This window comes from Ctenopharyngodon idella, chromosome 3, assembly GCF_019924925.1.
Source record: "Ctenopharyngodon idella isolate HZGC_01 chromosome 3, HZGC01, whole genome shotgun sequence".
Taxonomy (NCBI): domain Eukaryota; kingdom Metazoa; phylum Chordata; class Actinopteri; order Cypriniformes; family Xenocyprididae; genus Ctenopharyngodon; species Ctenopharyngodon idella.
Genome location: NC_067222.1, coordinates 49,430,415 through 49,455,964, shown reverse-complemented (window position 1 = coordinate 49,455,964; position 25,550 = coordinate 49,430,415). Strand labels below are relative to the sequence as shown.

The following is a 25,550-nucleotide window of genomic DNA, read 5'->3' as shown; positions in this document are numbered from 1 at the left end:
TCGATTTTCCGTTAGTTTTGAATGGCGTGTCTGACGTTGGTCTTTGATGCTGTGAGAAACATTGATTCTAGGTTGATTCTGTGCTATCTGGGTGTAGCCTGAAAGGTTCAGTCTAAATAAATAAAGGCCCTATAAAGCCCCTGCACAGCGGCCAGTATTTACAGCTTTGCATCGTCCACACATCGGCCGGAGAGCATTCGCGATCAGAGGCCAACGTCTCGGCGACATTTTCCCAATTAGCAAACGCTCCCTGAGCTACGTCCCAGCGATGGAACTTTGTCCTTTGGGACAACATCGGCCCGACGTACGTGTGCTATGTGGGTATTTATATATATATTGTAATTTATACCCTATTCTCTATTAAAGTGTACATATGTAAATGTGGAATTACTTACCAATTACTGCAAATAAAGTAGAGATTTATCCAGAAATAGATCTACAATCACCTCAGAAATAACTCCTCTTGGCCACAGAGGGCGCGCGCGGGAAAGAAAGTGAGGGAAAACGCGTCATCACCTGAGGTGTGTACTTTAAGGTAGGATATACGCGATCAGCTGAGTGAACATTTGTGCACGCCTGTTCATCTCTCTCTCTCTCTCACTTTTTCTCTCTCTCTCAGATCATAATCTTTCAAGTAATAATGCTAACATTATGGTGATATGTAAATTTTCATGATGTTTTCGTTATTAAAATTTTGTTTCTAAAATGTTATTAGAATAAATTGTTTTCTGAAATGTTCCAATATACAGTAATAGAGATCAATGTAATATATGCCAGTAAATTTCACAGCAATATCATGGTGAACAAATATGCGCTGGTCCCCTGCTGTAACGTGCTGGTTGAGCAGAAACACACGACGAAGAAGATAAATCTCAAATGAGTCTTTACTTGGAAATCCAACGGGAGATACAGGTACAGGCAGGAACGCAACACAATAAGCATACGAGACCAGACAATGAACTGAGGGAAGACAGGAACTTAATACACAGATGATTAACTAAAATGACATACAGCTGTGATGATCTGGTTAATGTCCATGGTGACAGATTGTGGTGGAAAAACGGAACAAAGGAGCACATGTGACAGATGTAAACCAAAACAAACTGAATGTGACGGCGACTGTGACACATGCATATATTTATTATGAACCATCCATAACGGTCACGTCCGTAACGCATCATTAAGGTTGTTTAGAGCAAAAAAGTTAAATGAATTGTAAATCATAATTAGCATTGACATATTTTGTCTTTGCTCAGAAAGTATTAAATTATTTGTATTAATAATTATTATACAATATAACCTTAATCTGTAAATCGTTTGTGACAGCACTGAAGCGTCATGATTTCCTAAATATAGCCCTTATAAATTTAAAAGGCAGTGTTGTTAACAAAGTGATTGTATTTATATCTCAGTCATGCCCCCATCTTTCTGCAAAATGCTTACTGTTAACATTAAGTGTAAAAAAGGGAGTCTTTGATTCATCTTTTGAAAGCATGAAATATGTTTGGTTGAAAATGTAATTTCAGTATCTGTGCACACCTCATTTATGGTGAATAAACAAAAGCAATTTCCTTAAAATTTCCATGACAGCACATCAATACAATAAAATACAGACCTAAATGGATAACTTAGAACAGGTTTTGATATTTTGGTAAAAACTTTATTTTTTCATGACCAGGTTGACATTTGCATGGAATTGCTCAAATCAAACTTAACTGGGTTGTGACTGTAGTGTGCAGCTTTGAGCCATTTGCCCGCTATTGAAGGTTGGAGCAGTAGGGAGACAGGTGCCATTTTCTTTTGTTATCATTTTCTCCTGTTATTGCTAGTTAGAAAGTAAGGTAAGAGTAAGGTAAGAGGTTCTGTTGTTTATTTGTATTTATTTTGCAGGTTAATTAGATTGTTGTTATTATGCCTTACCCACTCCTGAAGAACATGCTTTCTCTTTATGTTGGAATTTTTTTTCACTGTATATATGTCATTTCTGGTTTATTGTAAGTAAATCTATTTAAATCTTATTTTGTGTACTGATTGCTGGGAACTGATCAAACATTCTCTTTGCCACTATTAACCTTTACTTTAAAATGTTACTTCCCTTTTGCCCCTACAAATCTAATTGGGAACGTAACACTAAAATATTATATATATATATATATATATATATATATGTATATATATATGGTTTCTTTTTTCTTTTTTTAACATTGCCCCTTTTTTACATTTGAGCCCCTGCCCCTGAGGAACTCTCTGCACGTCCCTGTGTTGAAGTGTGTAATTTCTGTGCCTCTAGTGGCATGTGGTAAAATAATGTTGAAAATAAGCATTTAAGCATTTTTACTTAAAGGCAAATGTTGCACTGCAAACATCAATGACAACTTTAAATTGTCAGTGCTGGTAAAAGCAGGGCCTTAAAGCTCTAATATACATACTCAAACATCTTGTATTATAATAGCAACACACCCATCTGAGGTCTTGGAGTCTTTTGGGGAGCTCCATCCTCCGGAGGTCGCATTTGAAGGCTGCATACATTGAGGCGGTCTCATTAAAGAAAAATAACCATTGGATTGCAAAGTAAGAAAGAAAATACAGTATTTTACACCTCACAAGGAATAATCATCAATTTTATGGTTACTTTTTTTAAATAAGACATCCTTGATGACGTATGCAGCCTTCAAATGCGACCTCCGGAGGACGCAGCCTCCGAACTGAGACGCAGTGAACTCTACTCCAGCAAAGTGTTTTCAGCCACATAATGTTTCTTTTTAGGTTTCAGACATTTAAATACACTTAAGCACCATTAAAACAATACATTTAGAGTTTATAAAATACACACTGATGTCAGACATCAGTGGAAGCAGCATTATATGACACATTATGTGTGTCATATCAGACACACATAATGGGCCTAAGTAACTATAAAGTTTACTCTATTATTCTTCCAGTTCACCAGCCACTTGTATATATTTCGGGAAAAACTGATGAATTCACTTGCTGTAAATCCGACTGACAGAAACACTGCGAACTGCAGCGCAAACTAAGATGGCGGCGCCCATCTTGCGTTATAGATCAAGATAAAGATCATTTATAAAAGGTTTTTAAACGATAAAACACACTCACTTACACATATTTGAGAATCGGAATATCAGATAGTTGATGACATGGCAAGCAAGTTTGTGAATATTTTAAATAAAAAAGGACAAAATAATAGCGATCCAGTCATACAGTGTTATAGACCCTTTTCACAGACTGTGATGACACGTTTTAACGGTCATCAATATCGTAAATCCTGCAAATTTTTTTATATTTTCATTTTTTAAAAAACATATGTACATTTATAACACTATACTTAGTATTATATTACCTTTGCATCAAATTACAAAAAACTAGTTAACACTGCTGTGAGGGTGTTTCTAATACAGCGGCTATGGAAGTGACAGTAAAAATGACATCTTTCTGTCTTCTGACTGCCGTTATCAATCTCACTCTATTTTTTTTTTTACTCTTTTTGAAGTTGTGAAAACACTATTGTGGAGTTTTTCTTTTGCTATTTGAGCAAATGGAAACACAAAAACTATATTTAATCAGGCTCGGTTCCTGGCAGCTAGAGAAGGGTGGGCTGGCAGATATACTGGGTGGGCAATTTTTATTTATTTATTTTTTGAGTGGGGGGGGTATACACGAAATAGATATAGTTGTGGTCAGAATTATTTGCCCCCTTGGTAAATATGATCAAAGATGGCTGGAAAAAAATCTGCATTGTATCCTTTTTTTTTTTTTTTAATTTCTTTTATTATTATTATTTTTTTTATTTTTTTTATTAAAAAAAAAAAAAAAAAGTCTAACCTTTCAATGAGGGGGGAAACACATTATGAAATAAATGGTTTTTACAACGTCCTTTTGCCAAGTTAACAGCTCTGAGTCTTCACCTATAATGCCTGATGAGTTTGGAGAACAGCTGACAAGAGATCAGAAACCATTCCTTCATACAGAATCTCTCCAGATTCTTCAGATTCCCAGCTCCATGTTGGTGCTTCTTCTCTTCAGTGTTCAGGTCGGGGGACGGCCATTACAGAAGTTTGGTTTTGTGCTCAATGACCCATTTTTGTTTTGATTTTGATGTTTGTTTTTGGATCACTGTCCTGTTGGAAGATTCAACCACGGCCCATTATAGGATTTCTAGCAGAGGCAGTCAGGTTTTGATTTTTTTTACCTGTTGGTATTGGATAGAATCCATATCTGAACAAAATGTCCAGGATCTCTGGCAGAAAATTAGGCCCACAACATTAAATATACAGCAGTGTATTTCATTTTACACACTTTTTATCCTTGTGTGCACCAAACCCATCTTCAGTGTTTGCTGCCAAAAAGTTTTTTTTTTCTTTCTTTTTTTTTTTTTGTTTCATCTGACCATAGAATTACAGAAAATGAGTGGATTGAACTGAAGAAAAGAAGCACCAACATGGAGCTGAGAATCTGAAGGATCTGGAGAGATTCTGTATGAAGGAATGGTCTCTGATCTCTTGTCAGGTGTTCTCCAAACTCATCAGGCATTATAGGAGAAAACTCAGAGCTGTTATCTTTGGAAAAGGACGTTGCAAAAAGTATTTAATAAAAGGGGGAAAATAATCCTTTATCAAAACGATAAACAATGCAGATTTATTTTTTACAGCCATCTTTGATCATATTTATGAAGAGGGCAAATAATTCTGACCAGCACTGTAGATAGGTAGATAGATAGGTCTATTCTTAAGAACTTATACTGAAGATTTTATAACATGCCGCTCCATGATATGGGAGTTTTTATCTTAAACTTCAAATAAAATGCTACCATTTTCACTACTGTCCAGTGAGAACTTGGAAAGTAAATACGACGAAAGCCTATATGTGGGCCGTTCCCACAGAAAACGTTTTTCCATTCCATTACGCTACTTTTACATTGTTTTTCAATGAAAACACATGCAAGACGGACTTTGACCGTTCTCTAGACCTGCGTCTCACGATTTTAACCGCAAAACCGCATTTAACCGCGTTCTGTGTGACTGGTCCAAAGATAAACAGCGCATTCTTCAGTGTTGCCTTGTACATTCAGTTTAACAGCATTAACAGCAAGCCAAAGAGGGCAAGGTTTTAAATGAACAATGCATATGCATTTTAAACACTTGCATTATATTCTTGCTCTGTCCATGCAATAAATGCATGTTCTTGAATTAATTTTAACTGCTCAACCCATTTTAGTATGCACTGACGGCCAAATGACACTTTAAATCAGTCAGAGCAATAGAAATGTATATATTAATATTTACAAGTAATTTAGGCTACAAATCCCTGTAATTCGCACCTTCATAGCACGGAAATTTTTCTGCCCATTTTGGCTCGTATGATTGTCAGCCTCTGCTTTTCCGCCACACACTGAAGCGTGCTGTAACGTGCCTTGCCATATGCTTTCAGCTAAGAAAAGAAAAATTAGCCTACTGCAATTTTCTTTTATTATTATTATTATTATTATTATTATTGTTTGTGTATTCTACAGCCCTTCATCAAACTCCTCAACACACAGCCCACCTCAGAATGTTTTGATTCAATGCAGAATTCATAAAAAAAAAAACTGATTAACGATTTCCTAAATTCTGATTGGGTGGGCAAGGCAGACGTTTGGGTACCCCTGCCCATGCCTAGAGCAGGCCCTGTATTTAATGTATTCTTTCATTCACCGCTATAGAGTTTTACCCAACTATGACGACTTCTGCTTTTGAGAAACCCGGAAATGTGAAAAGGGTCAATTGTGGTTGTGGTGTGTTACATGACACACATAACACGTTGCCATGGAAACAATAAGGGCAAACATTCTAAAATAACGGTCGCCTTAAAAAAAATGTACTCTGGGCGGTCAGTTAGAATATTTTAATCTCACGCTTGAAAGGGTTAAATTTAAATATATAAATCTAACAAACCCATAAAAAACCAAAAACAAAAAAAAACAAAAACAAATGATGACATCCCAAAAGTCCCTGTGATTTACTGGCCCTGCCTAAAATGTTGGGACAGGCTCCAGCAAATTTGTGACCCTACATAAGATGGTAACTGTCAAGTTTAGTTAAGTTCTGGGGAAACACTTCTCAACGCATAGATAAGAATGTATTTATACAAATAATTAAATGTGTCTTACTGCATCACATACTTGAGTATCTGCAGTGAGCAGTTTGGATCCATCAGTTTGTCATTAAGCAGCTGGGCTCCTGAGTCTCCTGGGTGATTGTAGCTCAGATCCAGCTCTCTCAGGTGTGAGGGGTTTGAACTCAGAGCTGAAGACACATAACCACAGCCTTCCTCTGTCACCATACAGCCAGATAATCTAAAGAGATATGTATTATGCTGCATTAGAATTACATATTAAAATTTAGAAACCTTTTATATGTCTGTATAACAGTCTATCCATAGAATGTTCTATGGTGACTGTTGAAGTCACATACAAAATAAGATTGAATAAACAACAAACTGTGTGCATATAGGAACAGTACTGGATGAAGAACAAAAGTCAAGCAGTTCAGTAAAAATACAGATAGTTTATTAAAATAGTGATGACTGTGAGATAAAAACAACAGGTGACTGTGAGACGGCATAGTAGCTGGGCAAAACACAGCTGTTCCGTTCCAGTTAGAACATCAAACAGGTTCTCCCCACTCAGTGACGCACCAAGAATCCTGTTGAAAGTGCACTAGTTATTGGCGATTCTATTACGTGAAAATAGAGACACCAGCCACCATAGTTGTTTGCTCCCTACATGTTTGCTGGGAGCCAGAGTGCCTGACAACAAAGCAAATTTAAAATTGCTGGCTAATGCTAATTGTAAATACTCTAAGATTATTATTCACGTCGGCACTAATGATGTCCGACTTTGCCAGTCGGAGATCACTAAAATTAACATTAAAGGGTCATGAAACCCCGTTTTAGCAGCAGTCAGTTCTCACCATAGTTTTGAAAAATGCTACAGAAGTGGGCATGGTTAAGCTGCGGAGTGGAGGAGGATGAGGGTAGACTGACAACACAGCAACAGCTTCTGATTCAGACAGTTTTATTTCGCTCTTATTTAAATAATTTAAAAAAAGCTTCCCACAAATGCACACTGCAATTACATGCAACACAACATGGTATTTGCTATAATTTAATATATAATTTAATACACAAATAAATGCGCAGCCATTCGCATTTTGTTCTCTGCATTGAATACGAACACGCTGTTGCATCTTTGATACATTTTTAGACTTATTTTGTGGTGTTTTTATAAGCCGTTTGATCGGTTAAAGAGCCGTAAAGACCGGTTACACTCACAGTGTGGATGAATCACGTTTGTGTCGAGACAGATATTGAAGAGAACTTGTGCGACGCAGAAACTCTTACAAAGCAAAAACAAACACTTGTTTTTGATCCATTAATGCATCTCTCACTATATGTGTAGCGTCTGTGCAGGATCAGCTTAGCAAGTCAACTATAAACTTTGTTAAAGTGTTACCTTCTTGAACTTTTGTTTGTAAATCTCACATTGGCTCTGGCCTGGCTGACATTAACAGCTCACTTGACACATTTTATGGCCGTGTCGACGGATCCACGAATCTCTCCCTTGTGACTTCAAAGGATCGCGCTAAACTCAGATTGAATTACGGCAAGCCATGCGGCCACATTCCAGACGTCGTCAAACTCCAATACATGTATGTGCACACACAGAGGAACATACCAGGACTCTCTTTAAGTCACATTCATTAAAATATGATTAAAATGTAATCCTGTAAGCCTGTATTTCAGTTTAATCATGTATTTAATATTAAGTTACGACTATAGTTGTGTGAATTGTACCCCAAACCTTTATATGCGAGTGTAAGACTGTATCTATGTCTTTATGTCTTTTTCACCCGGCCATGTTTAGGCTTGTTTTAAACCTCTCTGAATGTTCTAATTAACAATGTATGTTATGTTACTGTAAAATGCATTTTTCTATTCTTAATAGTATTGCGAAGAAAACGTACTCAGATCTGACACTTCATAAACTATGCAAATTAGGTCGTAAATGGAGACAATGAAAAAGTTTGCCTGCCAAACTTCCATCCTCGCCATTGGCTGGCGCATCCAAGGAGGCGTTTTGGTTTGTTTGTGTTTAAAAGACGACGACACACGTCCTTCCTCTGTTGAGTCTTCTTCATCCATTGAGTCTTATTCATCCGTTGCCCTCACTACGTTATCTACGAGACGGACTCTTCCTTCTTTATTTTCCGGTTATTTTACTCTTAAGTTAAGACCTTGTTTGAAAGTCCCACTGAAGAACCCTTAATCGGAAAAGGACCAATCGCTCCAGCCGCACGCATTGAAACTCCTGCAGAAAGACGAAGTAACCGCAGCACCTATGCAAGTACAGAACCATTTCTTTCAAAGTGCTTTACGCTCCATGTGTAAGTTGAGTTTCCTTGCTGGCTCTCAAAGGTTTTAACTGTTTGTAATTTGGCTTTTCTTTGATCACCTCTGTTTTCTTGACTTTACTTTCATTTTATTCTATGTATGTTCGTTTGTTGTATTTTTAGTCATATATTCGTAGTTCGTATCTATTAAATACATTATATTCATGCTCTATTGTTTCTGTTGCTCATTCAGAAAATCAAGTCACTTCTACGTTCCGATTTTGCAAACTGCTTTATGCTTTTATGCTAGAATAGGTAATTACTCTTCGTGGCCAGAGGAATAATTCCCTTTTATTACAGTCAATAAGGAAGCTAATAGTTTGCTGGACAAACTAGACCAGTCTTTCTCAATTAGCTATTAAACTAGAACTAATCCTGAACCATATATGTAATTAATTATAATCCGTGCTAATTAATTCACAATATATGTGCATAATCCCCTTTTTGGTCGATTTATTATAATTAATCATAACACGTTATGATTTAATTATATATATATACAGGTGCTGGTCATATAATTAGAATATCATCAAAAAGTTCATTTTTTTATTATAAATTATTTTTAAAAATGAAACTTTCATATATTCTAGATTCCCTACATGTAAAGTAAAACATTTAAAAAGTTTTTTTTTTACATTTTGATGATTAGAGCGTACAGCTCATGAAAGTCCAAAATCCAGTATTTCAAAATATTAGAATATTTCCTAAGATCAATCAAAAAATGGATTTGCAAAACAGAAAAGTTCAAGTTCTTTAAAGTATGTTCTTTTGTGCACTCAATACTTGATCGGCAGGACATACTACAGCAAATGACTTGCTCCTAGCACAAATTACTGCATCAGTGAAGTGTGGCATGGAAGTGATCAGCCTGTGGCACTGCTGAGGCACTATTGAGCCTTCAGATCATCTGTATATTGTTGGATCGACTGTTTCTCATCTTTCTCTTGAAAATATCCCATAGATTCAGGTCAGGCATATTGGCTGGCCAATAAAGCACAGTAATATCATGGTCAGCAAACCACTTGGAAGTGGTTTTTGCACTGTGGGCAGGTGCTAAAGTCCTGCAGGAAAAGGAAATCAGCATCTCCATAAAGCTTGTCAGCAGATGGAAGCATAAAGTGCTCCAAAATCTCCTGGAAGATGGCTGCATTGACTTTGCACTTGATAAAACACAATGGACCAACACCAGCAGACGTCACGGCCCCCCCCAAATCATTATTGACTTCAGAAACTTCACACTAGACTTCAAGCAGCTTGGATTCTGTGCCTCTCCAGTCTTCCTTCAGACTCTGGGACCATGATTTCAACATGAAATGCAAAATTTACTTTTATCTGAAAAGAGGACTTTCAACCACTGTTCACTGTCCAGTTCTTTTTCTCCTTAGCCCAGGTAAGATGCTTCTGACGTTGTCTCTGGTTCAGAAGTGGCTTGGTAGTCCTTTTCCTGAAGATGTCTGAGTGTGGTAACTCTTGATGCGCTGACTCCGGCTTCATTCTACTCATTGTGAAGCTCTCCCAAGTGTTTGAATCGGCTTTACTTGACAGTATTCTCAAGCTTGCGGTCATCCCTGTTGCTTGTGCACCTTTGCCTACCCAATTTCTTCCTTCCAGTCAACTTTGCATTTAATATGCTTTGATACATCACTCTGTAAACAGCCACCCCATTCAGTAATGACCTTCTGTGACTTACTCTCTTTGTGGAGGGTGTCAATGATTGTCTCCTGGACCATTGCCAAGTCAGCAGTCTTCCCCATTAGTGTGGTTTCAAAGAACAAGAGATACCCGGAATTTATACTGTAGGGATGGTCATTTAATGAAACTCAAATGTAAATATTCTAATATTTTGAGATACTGGATTTTGGACTTTCATTAGCTGTACGCTCTAATCAACAAATTTAAAAAAAAAAAACTTTTGAAATGTTTTACTTTACATGTAGGGAATCTAGAATTTATGAAAGTTTCATTTTTTAAAATAATTTACAATAAAAAAATGAACTTTTTGATGATATTCTAATTATATGACCAGCACCTGTATATTTCACCCATAATTTGAGCTAATTAATTAAATACCTGTAATTTGTTACATATGTGATCTCACACTCGTTTTTGATCCATTAAGGCATCTCTAGCTTATTGTATGCAATCTCAGAGTTTGAAGCGCCTGTCAGAGGATGAATAAGGCCAAAATTCCACCTTTCTCCAGTTCTCGTAGCTCTCTCTCGAGAAAAAAGCTTGCTACACACAAACAGTTTCGATGTCTCGGTAGTTGATGGCCAACCAACCGGTGTAGATTTTAAACCCGGAAGACGAAAATAGCGGGGGAAAAAAATCTCAAAATTAACCACTTTCCCCCTACAATTAAATCTAACAGATACTAACATTGTATTCAATGATGTTCATTACACATACCTCTGTTAAAATCTCAGAAAATTTTGTTTAGGGTTTCTTTAAAGAGGTGTGTGAACTTGCAAGTATGATGTTAGACACTGTAATTTGTTCTGGCAACCTCCCTGTTCGCCGCAGTGATGAGACACTTAACAGACTGTTATCACTCAATGGCTGGCTGTCTAAGTGGTGTCCGCAGAATAATATAGAGTTCATAGACAATTGGAAAAGTTTTTAGGGCAGACCTGACCTGTTGAAAAGAAATGATGTTCATCCCTCATGGGATGGTGCAGCTCTTCTCTCTAGTAATATGGCACATAGTCTTAGAGCTAAAACATAACAAACTGGGGCCCAGGTCAGGAAGCAGACAGACTGGCTAAACCGACTGTGGAAAAGGATTATTTAGAACTGTATGTGCACTAGTCCAGGTGGGTTTGTGTTTGCACTGGTAGCCTGAGGCAGGATTCAGTTCCACATTTTAATAAGTGATTAAGAATTGACAGCAATTGTCAGCACAGACCACAGGGCATTTCTTATTTAGGCACAGGTTGTGGACATTTGTGTAGATGTGGTCTGAAATTAACAAAGAATGAACAAAGATAATCAGTAGACAGTAATAATCGTCATAAGCAAGAAACAATTATATATAATCATATTCATACATATAAGTATTTAACATGTACTGCAAATAAACATTATTGTAGTACTGTGTAAGGCCACAAGGTGGTGCATGAAGCTCACAGATAGAAAGTAGGTGAAAGGTCATTGGGCCCTATTTTAACGATCTAAGCGCATGGTCTAATGCGCACAGTGCAAGTGCACTTAGGGCGTGTCCGAATCCACTTTTGCTAGTTTAAGGACGGGAAAAATGGTTGTTGCGCCCGGCACATGGTCTGAAAGGGTTGTCCCTATTCTTTAAATGAGTAATGGGTGTGTTTTGGGCGTAACACGCAATAAACCAACCAGAGTCTCATCTCCCATTCCCTTTAAAAGCCAGCTGCGCTCACGCCATGGCGTATTCGCTATTTACTAGGGCTGCACAACGATTAATCGCGATTAATCATTTGCAAAATAGAAGTCTGTGTTTACGTAATATATGTGTGTGTTCTGTGTATAATAATTATGTATATATAAATACACACACATACATGTATATATTTAAAAAATGTTATTTATATATAAAATGTATATTTATATGTAATATAAAAAATATATAAATATATATATTTATTTATACATGCATATATTTCTTAAATTTATACGTGTGTGTATTTATATATACATAATTATTATACACAGAACACACACATATATTACGTAAACACAGACTTATTTTGTCAAACGATTAATCGTTGTGCAGCCCTATTATTTAAAAGGCGGAATTTGCAAGCGGAAAAACTGAACGCATCTATAGTGAGAAAACGGATCTGCTCGTGCGCGAGCAGACCGTCTACGGGAAAAGCCAGATTCCACCAAAGCATTTTTATCTTTATTCATACAATAATAATCTTTTATATTGTAATCCTTTTATTTTTATTTGGCATGTTTGTGTGCTGCTGCGCTTCCGTGTGTATAATAAGCAGCATGTACGCGCGTTGTGCACCAGCATATAGGCGCATATTACTAACGCGCTGTTTAAATAACAAAATAAATATTGCACCATTGAGTTTAGACCAGGTTTCAGTTGGTCAATGGCGCAGTCTATTTCAGTTGCCTCAAAATAGTAACGCACCAACAACGTGCCTGAACACACCTCATTTTCAACTTGGGTAAATTTAGTTTTATATTCGCACATTCGGACTTCCGTATAGGCTACAATAACTTTGTACACTACATTGGACATTCAGTGGACGTTCGCAAGTAAGTATGCCATTAAAATAACACTTGCCCATTTTGATCGATTGTGAAAAATGTTGTAGGGTTACAATCGTTGGTTGTAAATATCATGTCGCTGTTCAGAATTTGCAAACATGTACTTTATTGCACATTATTAGAACGTTCTTAAACGCGGAAGTCCGAATGTGCGAATATAAAACCAACTTTACCCAAGTTGTTTTCAGACCAGCATGCCCATGGGCGCAAATACATTTGCTATTTAAATAACGTGGCACAGGACATGAAAATGATAACTGCGTTGGGCTGAAACTAGCAAAAAACAATTGCGCCGGGTGTATGATACGGCCTATTATATTTTACTGCGCCATTAAATAGAACGGTAAATATGAATTAACAATTCACACAAAATACAATATCCAATACTATGAATTTAGTACATACAAACATCACTTAAATCTATGAAGTAAAGAATTAAACTTGTTAGGAAGGCAATACAGCAGAAGAACTTGTACACGCGAATTGCTATTGCTGCTCCAGTGAGTAAACAAGCTAGCGGTAATATACTAATACAATTATACAGTTACTTGACAAACATAAATAAAGAGTCTCCTATTAAAGTATAACACACAGAAAGCACACTTACATTGTTTCAATGACTCACGAAATAAATGTCCACTTTATGGAAAATTATTGTTATTGTTCAGCCTCAGAACACATGATGCTCCCCTCTTCAGTGAGTGATCACTGACTGACGTCACAGTAACAAGCATGCTTATTGGCTGTGACTTCTTATCACCGACCATCTGCTAGCTGTCTCAAGTCACAGAAGTCAGATAAATCCCAACACATAGAGACTCTTTCACCTAGATATCATCACATAGAGACTCTGGCTATGTTCACACAAAGCCGGAGGTTACCCAAAATATACGGATAGGTTGTCCACACGAAAACGCAAAGACGGCGTTTTCAGATTTATCCACCCTGGGACACGGTTTAAAAAAAAAAGTGGTTTCACCTTCCGAAAACGCCGGATCCGTGTGGACGAAACGCCTATCAAATACAAAATTTGTCTCCGTGTGGACGGGGCCTCTGTCTGTTCCCCGAATTAGTAAATACAAAAAACTCCTAAATAAAAAACTAGAAGAACTCGGTCATCCGTGTCATCCGAAAAAATGAAGAACAGTTAGTACTGACTGCAGATAAAGTCCTAATTGTTGGTGATTTTAATATCCATGTAGATAATGAAAGATGCATTAAAATTGGCATTTACAGACATTCTAAAGTCTATTGGAGTTAGACAACACGTGTCAGGACCCACTCATTGTTGTAATCATACTTTTGATCTAATACTGTCACATGGATTTGATATTGATGCCGTTAAAATTCTGCAGCAGAGTGATGATATCTCAGATCATTATCTAGTCTCCTGTATCCTGTAGGCTGCAAAACTGACTACCTGTTACAAATGTAGCAAATTAGCTCAAAAGGGAAATATGAATAATTAATCATAATAATCAATTAACTTGATGTAGCTGAATTAATATTACAATTGATTCATTTGTTCGGCCAGCGAACACTCAATATTGATCTTCTTTCAACTCTTCAGAAAGGATATTTTCTATAGCCACAGAAAAAATAACTCTTTCTTAGCATGTAGCTATGTAATCGACACTGCTTATTGGTTAATAAGCAGATCAGAATCAAGTTTTATTTAACTAAATCATAAACACATAGCTAGATAAACACACACAGACATACAAATCACACATACATAGGAAATGATAGAGTGGAAATTAATTTGAACCGTAGCATAATAGGGGAATGAATCTATGAAAATAGTAATTTAACGAGCTGGAAGAACCATCAGTTTCTCACTATAAAGCACCTTTGTTAACAAAGGGGTGCAAACTAAATCACAGTTTAGTTTTGAAATGTCCGGTGCTGAAGTTGTAATCAATATCTTCTGCGTTGAATGAAGAAATGACGACGAACTTGCGCTGTTAATTTGACCCAGTTGTCGAGGAAGTTGTGCATGGCTTGAGTTGACCAGCAATCAGTAGAATCAGCAAGAACAAAGGAAGAAGACCAGAAGAGCATAAGAGTGATGTGTGAGGGGGCTTTTTAACCTCTACAGAAGTCACATCTTTGAGTTTTGGCTTGACCAATGAGAAAGGTGCAATTTCCAAGCGGGAAACTTTCAAGTGGACTCGTTTGCATGAGGGGAGTAAAGCCCCAAGTATACTTCACTTTCCGCACCCGGACGCGTCTCGCGTGCAGTTGCGTCCACGCATCTTTCAAAATATACTAAACCACAGATGTGCGCAGATGACCGAGTTCGACACATGTGTAGTACAGTTTTTTCTATGCTCTTTACCAGACATCATGTCATCAACGGGACATTGGCTGGGCAGGATCGAAGAAGAAAAATAGTGCATCCACCATTGCAACATAGTTTGGAAGATACACCAAGAGAACAGGAATCAAAAACAATGGAGAAGGCATGCTTCTGAGTTGACTTGTCTTGTTTTTGAATCGCTCTTTACACACTCTTCTTTGACGACTGCACATTGTGCTCAGTACTGTGCGTATTGTCACCTAGTGGACTCTTCTGTCCTTCTTGTGCATGCGCTGTTGCATGTACACTGTATGCGCAGTCTCAAAATTTGGGCTGCAAGCCGACGGGGTGTGTGGCTAGCCGCGAGCCTTCCGCATGACGAAAATTACGTCATGCAGGCAGTGCACGAACGCAGATGCCCGGGGCTTAAGCTAGCAGTTTGTGTCCATTTATACTCTGATAAATATAACAAACCTACAATGCATTCTATGAGATGGTGATGTCCACCAAAGTGTGAGTCATTAACCCTCAAAAACCGAGACGGCCGCCAGCGGCCAAAAAGAACTATCGTTCTAAAATGTTTAATAACTTTTGAACCGCTAATCCAATCTGTATGCTTTAAAATGTACCATAAAGAGGATTTTCGGCTTTCCAGTGATATCGCATTTATCTCATTCTGACATTCAGAGACTCTGTGGTGACACTGGTTACGTCATCAAAATCTGCAGCATTGATTCGTTAAGGCAATGCATGTGGTTTGTTCATCTAAGCCAAACAGGAACGATTGTTGATGCCTAGTCCCGCCTCCTATGCCCAGATTGGTTCAAACCATCATCATCTCAACCAATAAACATAGGTTTTGGTCATTTGAACCACGATACTATCATGTTTCTTTGGAAGTATGAATAAGCGCAAAGGTAAGCGCAAGTATTTGCGTGCGCGTCTGTCTGCGTGTATGAAAACAAACACAAAAATTACTTATTTGAATGAGAACACTCATGTTACAAAGCATGACTTTGACATAACATGAACCAAAAATGAGGATAAAACAGTTTCACATTGGATAAGCTATTGAAATTTATGTTTTCAAACGTGTCTCTACGCAGTGAACCGGTGCAATCAAATGCGACACTTTTAGTGAGGAGTACAGCCACAGGACTGATCTGTTTGGTTATTATATTATCTAAATACTTATTCTCTAATAAGTCACTTTTGCTTTAGTGTTCTGTTGTATAACATTTTTTTGTATTAATTTTACTCCCTGGTCTTTTTTGGACACACATTATCAATAAATAAAGTATACCTGTTTATCCCTAAAGAGTAATATTGTAGTTTTATCTAGAGTAATATTGTAACAAATGGCTATAACTTGCTTAGAGATTGTTAAATTTAAACAACATTTCATTTCAATTTCACTTTTTAAAAGAAAAAATTCAAACTTCAGGAGGTTTTTTGTGAGTTTACAGTGAAAAACTCAAGATTTTTGCTGGCGTTTTTTTGAGAATTTTATCCATTCTCAGACAAAATAAATGTAAAATTGGCACTTTAAATGAGCTAAACTGAAACTTCAAGTTGTCCTGTTTAAAATGATATATGGCACTTGATGCTGACTGCTAGAATGGGTTAGAAAACCAGAGAAAAGTGCAGGCGAGTCAGGATCCCCAAAAATGCTCTACGTCTTTAAGGGTTAAACAAGGAGTAATTTGATAAGAAACATCACCTAGATGGCTACATTATCTAACAGTTCTATTATTAGACATGCATAACACTATACAATATACAAAATAACAATATACAAACAGCAATGATACACTGGTGATATGATACTGGAGAAACACTGGATACTGGAGAAACACCTGTTCATTCATTTAGACATTTGTCAATGAATTAGTGGCAAGGATTCCATTTCTGTGGACTGAAGGTCTGATTCTTGTGGCCTGTACTTTTCTGATCAGGCACTATCTCCCAAGTGTCTTTGAAATGTACTACAGCATCGTGTCAGACAGTGCAATGTAGTGTCCCGGAGGAAAAATTCCATTCATTCATTGCTATAGCAGAGGAAGAACTGTCTAAACTCATTAAATCATCAAAATCAACAACATGTATGCTAGACCCTATACTGACTAAACTCTTGAAAGAAATGCTTCCAGAGGTCATAGATCCTCTTCTTAATATTATTAATTCATCTTTATCACTAGGATACGTACCGAAAACTTTTAAGCTGGCTATTATTAAACCTCTTATAAAAATAAATAAATAAATAAAAACTTGATCCTAGAGAATTAGTCAATTACAGGGCAATCTCGAATCTACTTTATCTGTCAAAAAATACTAGAAAAGGCAGTATTGTCCAAACTATGTTTCTTTTTAGAAAGAAATGGTATCTGCAAGGATTTCCAGTCAGGATTTAGACCTTATCATACAGTAGTACTGAGGCTGCTCTCATTAGAATTACAAATGATTTGCTCTTATCATCAGATCGTGGTTGTATCTCTCTATAAGTGTTACTGGATCTTAGTGCTGCATTTGACACTATCGACCAGTCTTTTGAATAGACTCGAAAATTATGTTGGCATTAATGGTTTGAACCATGGCATGGTTCATACTTATCTGACCATTATCAATTTGTAGCAGCAAATGAAGAGATGTCAATCACAAGTTCATGTGGAATACTGCAAGGCTCAGTACTAGGACCGTTGCTTTTCATTCTGTACATGCTACCCTTGGGAGATATCATTAGGAAGCATTGCCTTAGTACTCAACTCTATATTTCTTCACGCCCTAACAAAACTTACCAATTCACAAAATGAATGGAATGCATAGCTGATATAAAAAATTAGATGACTAGTAATTTCCTACTACTAAATTCAGAAAAAAAAAAACAGAGATTCTGATTATTGGATCAAAAACCTCTGCAAGTAATAACCTAGAATACTGTCTAACACTTGATGGCTGCTCTGTTAAGTCTTCGTCGTCAGTTAGGAACCTAGGTGTGCTTTTTGATACCAATCTTTCATTTGAAAGCCACATTTCTATCATCTGTAAAACCGCATTCTTCTATCTTAAAAATATATATAAACTATGACATATGCTCTCAATGACAAACGTGGAGCACTAAGTTCAAGCGTTCATGACCTCAAGGCTAGATTACTGTAATGCTCTACTGGGTGGTTGCTCTGCAGACTTAAAGGGATAGTTCACCCAAAAATGAAAATTTGATGTTTATCTGCTTCCCCCTAGGGCATCCAAGATGTAGATGACTTTGTTTCTTCAGTAGAACAAAAATGATGATTTTTAACTCCAACCGTCGCAGTCTGTCAGTCGTATAATGCATGTCAATGGTAACACAATTTATGAGAGTAAAAAAAACATGCACAAATCCAAATTAAACCCTGCGGCTCGTGACGACACATTGATATCCTAAGACATGAAACAATCTGTTTGTGCAAGAAACCGAACAGTATTTATATCATTTTTTACCTCTAATACACCACTATGTTCAACTCCCTTGAGCATGTGCACGGCATCTGGTGTGTGAGGTGTGTACGCGCTCTGGCGTAGTTTAAAGGATTAGTTCACTTTCAAATAAAATTTTCCTGATAATTTACTCACCCCATGTCATCCAAGATGTTCATGTCTTTCTTTCTTCAGTCAAAAAGAAATTAAGGTTTTTGATGAAAACATTCCAGGATTATTCTCCTTATAGTGGAACGGTCTCTCCAAACAGTTGAAAGTCAAAATTACAGTTTCAGTGCAGCTTCAAAGGGCTTTAAACGATACCAGACGAGGAATAAGGGTCTTATCTAGTGAAACAATCGGTCATTTTCTAAAAAAATACAAATGTGTATGCTTTATAAACACAAGTGATCGCCTTGCAAGTGCTTCCGCTTTCCGTATTCTTCAAAAAGCTTACGCTGTATGTCCTACGCCTTCCTTATTCAACTTATGGAACGAACGCAGCGCCAATTCTGTTTTTTCCGTAAACTACGCCAGAGCGCGAATACACCTCACGCACTGGAATGTGTGCGTGTGCTCAAGGCAGTTGGACATAGTGGTGTATTAGAGGTAAAAAATTATATAAATACTTTTCGGTTTCTTGCACAAACCGATCGTTTTGTGTCTTAGGACATCAATGTGTCGTCACGAGCCGCAGGGTTTAATTTGGATTTGTCTGTGCATGTTTTTTTTTACTCTTATAGATTGTGTTACCATTGACATGCATTATATGACTGACAGACCGCAACGGTTGGAGTTAAAAATCATCATTTGTGTTCTACTGAAGAAACAAAGTCACATACATCTTGGATGCCTGGGGGGTAAGCAGATAAACATCAAATTTTCATTTTTGGGTGAACTATCCCTTTAATAAACAAACTACAGCTGGTCCAAAATGCAGCAGCTAGAGTCCTTACTAAAATCAGGAAGTACCATATTAGCCCGGTTCTGTCAACACTGCATTGGCTCCCTATTAAACATCGTATAGTTTTTTAAATCTTGTTAATTACTTACAAAGCACTAAATGGTTTAGCTACCCAGTGTCTAAGCGAGCTCTTAACGCATTATAGTCCTTCATGTCTTTTGCAATCTCAGAATTCTGGCCAGTTGGTAATAAATAGAATATCAAAATTAACTGCAGGTGGTAGATCCTTTTCCTATTTAGCACCTAAACTGTGGAACAGTCTTCCTAGCATTGTTCAGGAAGCAGACACACTCTGTCAGTTTAAATCAAGACTAAAAACACATTTTTAACCTGGCATACACATAACACATTATCAAATATTTTCACATCCATTAAAGGATTGTTAGGCTGTATAAATTAGGTCAGCCAGAACGAGGAACACTTCCTATAACACCCGATGTACTCAGTACTCATCATAAGAAGAATGGCATCTACGCTAATATTAGTCTCCCTGTTTATCCCGAGGCTTACCGTAGTAAGCCAGATCCAGGCCATATCCAGATCAGAAGAAGGACCTGTGCCTAAACACAAGCACAATATATCCCTGAAATGTCAGCTAGGCCATCTCCTGTGAAGACCTTATCGACACGACAGCCAGTGGCATAGATCCCCAACAAAACCGTTTCCATACCAGCGTGATCTTCAACCAGATGGAACTGGATTAAATATTTGTTCTGATGACTGTTCTGATCCCAATCTGACTTCTGACCTGTAATGCTGCCTGAATCATTATCATGCACTGTTCATTGCTGGCCAGAGGAAAACTTAATAACTAATGATTTTTACAATGGAATAAAGCAATATTGAACTTAAGCTGAACAATGACACCATTTTCTTCTAGAGCTGCTGTACAGACAAAATTATGTTCCCTGTATCACTATAAAGCTGCTTTGACACAATCTGCATTGTAAAAAGCTCAAAATAAATAAAGATGACATTGACTTAACTTAGTTGTGGGTAATGAGAGTGGAAGAGAGCGCTGTTAATTCACTCCCCCCCCCACCTCCATTTCCTGCCAGTACTGAGACTCAAACCTCAAAAAAAAAAAAAAAAAATTCATTAGGCCATTTAGTAGTTCAGGTGAGAATTAAATTAAATGTATATGAATGCACCTCATATTATATTTAATAAGTATAGATTAAATCATTCTCAGAAAGACACAATGTCTGGAAAAGAATCAACTTTTGCACCATTTCAGGCCACTAGTTGACGCACGATCAACAGGTTGTTTCCCAGGCAGGATGCAGGTGTTTCTCAGAAAAGGTAGCAAATATCAAAAATCCATTCAGTAATTGGTGTGCAACGAGTTTTAATCATTGGTGCACAGCAGCTGATATTAAATCACTGGAAGATTTGGGAAATTTGATAGTGTTGGAACAATTTAAGAATTCAGTTCCGAGTTGCATAGCTACATATATTAACGAGCATAATGTAAAGACTCCAGAGGAAGCAGCTGTGCTGGCTGATGATTTTGTACAGATGCACAAGTCCACTTTTGTTGATTTGAGTGTTCGTGATAATCCTTCTACTTTCCTTGCCTAAACCTGATTGTGTGTTCATGGGAAAATTTGACCCGATTAAAACGTGCAATTACTGTCGTGAGAAAGGCCACTGGAAACTGGATTGTCCGGTCCTTAAAAATAAATCTAAACGTATGCGGTCCCCTGTTAAGCTGTCTGTTCCTGTCGCTCTGGTTCTGTCTGAAGGTAGAGACACTGAACAAAAATCTGTTGACTTTTTCTCTTCTTATTCTCCTTTTATTACAGAGGGGTGTGTATCTTTGTTTAGAGGAGAAGAGGAGATTCCTGTTAAAATTTTGCGAGACACAGGATCAATGGATTCATTTATTTTGGCATCAGTTTTACTTTTTCCTCGCAATCTCATACTGGTAAGAAGATTTTAATTCGAGGAACAGGGATGAATGATTTGTCTGTGCCTCTTCACATAGTAAACCTTCAGTCTGATTTAATCCAAGGTAAGGTTGTACTAGGTGTGCGACCAGCTCTGCCAGTTGAAGGAGTTCACATTATTTTAGGAAATGGACTGTTAAGTGAACGGGTCTGGGCTGATGGTCCAGTGTTTCCCATAGTTGCACTTAATAATACAAATGAAATTGAGCATGGTTCAGTGGATCAAGATGCTGTAGGTGTGGTCAATCAGGCAATGACACGAGTAAAGAGGGGTGAATTGAATGATCAAAAGGACATTTCATCAATTGTGTACTAATGTGTTTATACCTGATTTGTCCACTTTGACAAAACTGATGCTTACAAAAACATTGTTTTCATTTTCTTACTTCCTTGTTTTTGGAATTAGTTTTTGATTAATAAAGTTTTTTTTTGTGTGTGTGTGTGTGTGTGTGTGTCCCTTTTTGTTGCTTCCCTTTGAGCCAGGGGTTGTAATCAAGTTAACACCTCAAACTTGTTGTTCTTCTCCTCAAACCATTCCTGAACCATTTTTGCTTTGTGGCAGGGCGCATTGTCCTGCTGAAAGAGGCCACAGCCACCAGGGAATACCATTTCCATGAAAGGGTGTACATGGTCTGCAACAACGCTTAGGTAGGTGGTACGTGTCAAAGTAACATCCACATGGATGGCAGGACCCAAGGTTTTTTTGAGATTGCCCAAAGCATCACACTGCCTTTGCCGGCTTGCCTTCTTCCCATAGTGCATCCTGGGGCCATGTGTTCCCCATGTAAGCGACACACACACACCTGGTCATCCACGTGATGTTAAAGAAAACGTGATTCATCAGACCAGGCCACTTTCTTCCATTGCTCCGTGGTCCAGTTCTGATGCTCACATGCCCACTGTTGGCGCTTTCGGCGGTGGACAGGGGTCAGCATGGGCACCCTGACTGGTCTGCAGCTATGCAGCCCCATACGCAACAAACTGCGATGCACTGTGTATTCTGACACCTTTCTATCAGAACCAGCATTAACTTCTTAAACAATATGAGCTACAGTAGCTCGTCTGTTGGTTCGGACCACACGGGCCAGCCTTCTATCCCCATGTGCATCAATGAGCCTTGGGCACCCATGACCCTGTCGCCGGTTCACCACTGTTCCTTCCTTGGACCACTTTTGATAGATACTGACCACTGCAGACTGGGAACACCCCACAAGAGCTGCAGTTTCAGATCCAGTTGTCTAGCCATCACAATTTAGCCCTTTTCAAATTCACTCAAATCCTAACGCTTGCTCATTTTTTCTGCTTCTAACACATTAATTTTGAGGACAAAATGTTCACTTGCTGCCTAATATATCCCACCCACTAACAGGTGCCGTGATCAAGAGATAATCAGTGTTATTCACTTCACCTGTCAGTGGTCATAAAAAACAAACAGAATGCACATTCTGCCATCTCTCTCTCAGTGAAGTCCATTCTGAAACACGTCTGAAAATTAACTATAACCTGGCAAATACTTGCCACACAGACATGAGATATGTCTATAGAAAGCTTTAAGTGTGAAGTGATTCATACAAAATTATGATTTTGTATTATGAAATTATGACCATTATGATTAATTATAAATATAAATCAACCAATAAGAGAATTATGTATATATATTGATAGTTAATTACAACGGATTATAATTAATTCTGAATATATATGGTTTAGAATTAATTTTAGATAGACTGGTCTATTTTGTCCACCAAAACTTATCAGTCCAATCTTTTATCAACTCTTAAAAAGGAGGTTATTCTCTTATCCTACAAAACATAGCTAGCGAAATCAAAAACATTAAAGTGACTTGGGTTCATTCATGAGCATCAACAGAGACAATCAAGCGTGAATACAATGGATTTAATACATGAATATAAGAATACATACAACTAACTCTAAGCGAAGAATATATACAGAATAACGAAAGTAAAGCAAGAAAGAGCGATAAAAGAATGGCAAACTTACAAACAGTTCCTTGAGAGCCAGCAAAGAATCACATCACCTTATTAGGGGCATATAAACTTAGCGCATCTAAAATCAATAGAAACGGTGCTTGCATGAATTTGAGTGCTGAGTTTCAGATAGATACGCATGGATATTCCGTGCATCTGTGGCTGGCGTTCGTTGGCATCTTCCGTGTGTCCGCGGGAAGTTTTGAACTGAGGTAACTTGAAAGTAGGTATTGCCGAAAGTGGTCTTCTCAAAGAGGAGATGAGCATGCGATGGGAGCGTGATTGCCGGAAGACAAGAGACATACGGGAGACGCGTACGTGAGATGGCGAGAGACAATCGAGAGACAATAGACCAGACGTGTTGTTGTCTTTTAAGGACAAATAAGCCAAAACGCCTCCTTGGATGAACCGGTCAATGCCGAAGGTACATTTTGAGTGGGATTTTGGGGGGGTTTTTTGTCTCTTTTTACAACCTATCTTGCCTGATTTATGATGTGTCAGACCTGAGTAAGTTTTTACTCCAAAGGATGATAATAATAGAATAATGCGTTTTCTCGTAACATAACATACATTGTTAATTAAAGCATGCCAAGAGGATTAAATCAAGACTAAGCACATTAGGGTGGGAAGACATTAGAAAACACATATCTGGTTACAAGCATTAAATAAAATAAATGATCCTAAAATAACTCAAAATCATAACTAGGCTAATTACACCATGGGGACATGTAAACACAAAAGAATACATCATATATATTCTGGAATTGCATTTACTTATGAGTTAAATTCAGAGAGTTTCTCTATGTGTGTGTGTCTGTGTGACGTGTATTGGGGTTTTGGCCAGTGTGTCTGTGGTCACATTGCCCTTCACTCACCATGGGGTGCAAAAAGTTTTGAAAGGCTAGTAATCACTCACATCAAAGACTCTGTACCAGTTGATCTAGATAAACATCAGTTTGCCTACCGGGCTAATAGATCAACTGAGGATGCCATCTGTACAGCCATGCATGCTGCCCTTTCACATCTGGAAAAGTCCAACACTTATGTCAGGATGCTCTTCGTTGATTACAGTTCGGCATTTAACACCATCGTACCAAGTCAACTGAACAACAAACTTCATGTATTAGGACTAACCCCCTCCATATGTAGCTGGTTACTGGATTTTCTTACCAACCGCCCTTAGTCAGTGCGGTTGGACAAGCATACATACTCTACCTTAACTTTGAGTACTGGTGTGCCACAAGGATGTGTGCTGAGCCCCCTTCTTTATGCACTTTTCACCCATGACTGTCAAGCTATCCATGAATCAAACATTCTAGTTAAATTCGTAGATGATACGACTGTCATTGTGCTCATATCAAACAATAATGAAGTTGCATATAGGGAGGAGGTTCAGAATCTGACAGCGTGGTGTGACATCAACAACCTGGTCTTAAACATCAAAAAGACCAAAGAAATTATTGTGGATTTTAGGACCACTAAAAAGATCACCCACAGTCCTGTGAATATTAAAGATGAGGTTGTAGAGAGAATCCCCAGCCACAAGTTTCTGGGAGTTACCATTACAGAGGATCTCTCCTGGGGTGATAATACTGCATGTTTAATAGGCAAAGCACAACAATGCCTTTACTTCTTGAGAAAGCTAAGGAGAGCTAACCTTCCTCAGAAGCTGTTAGTCAACTTCTACAGATGTACCACAGAGAGCATCTTGACTAACTGTATGACAGCCTGGTATGACAGCTGTACTAAAGCTGCCAAAAAAGCTCTGCAGCAGGTTGTGAAAACAGCACAGGGCATTGTTGGCACTGATCTACCATCTCTTGAACATCTTTATAAAACTCACTGTTTGAAGAGGGCCAATAACATCATTAAGGATATCACTCATCCTTGTCAAAATTTGTTTCAGTTCCTCCCATCTGGAAGGCGCTTTCAATCAATCCGTGTATGCACAAACAGACTAAAAAAAACATTTTTTTTCCCCACAGCAATAACTCTGTTGAACTCTGATATGTCCCTGACCATGTAAAATTAGTTACCGCTCAATAAGTTCAACAATAATATTTATGCTGCCATACTTTAAATTACTCGTCTTAACACTGAAGTTTATTTTTATAGTAGTATTTATTGTATGAAGTCAATTATTTCACTATTTATTAGTAACTGTTTCATGTTTTTAACTATTGTATTTTA

The 25,550-nt window shown here is 37.7% G+C and overlaps 1 protein-coding gene across 4 annotated transcripts in view; it reads right to left on the bottom strand.

Moving 5' to 3' along the window:
• LOC127508741 (NLR family CARD domain-containing protein 3-like) overlaps positions 1–25,550 on the bottom strand; it is an 89,879-nt gene that overhangs the window by 6,542 nt on the left and 57,787 nt on the right. For 3 of the 4 annotated variants that reach the window (XM_051887074.1, XM_051887072.1, XM_051887073.1), the window contains exon 7: positions 6,167–6,352. In XM_051887074.1, coding sequence (XP_051743034.1) covers positions 6,167–6,352 — 186 coding nt within the window. The remainder of the gene's footprint in view (positions 1–6,166; positions 6,353–25,550) is intronic. The other variant, XM_051887075.1, reaches the window with a different exon arrangement.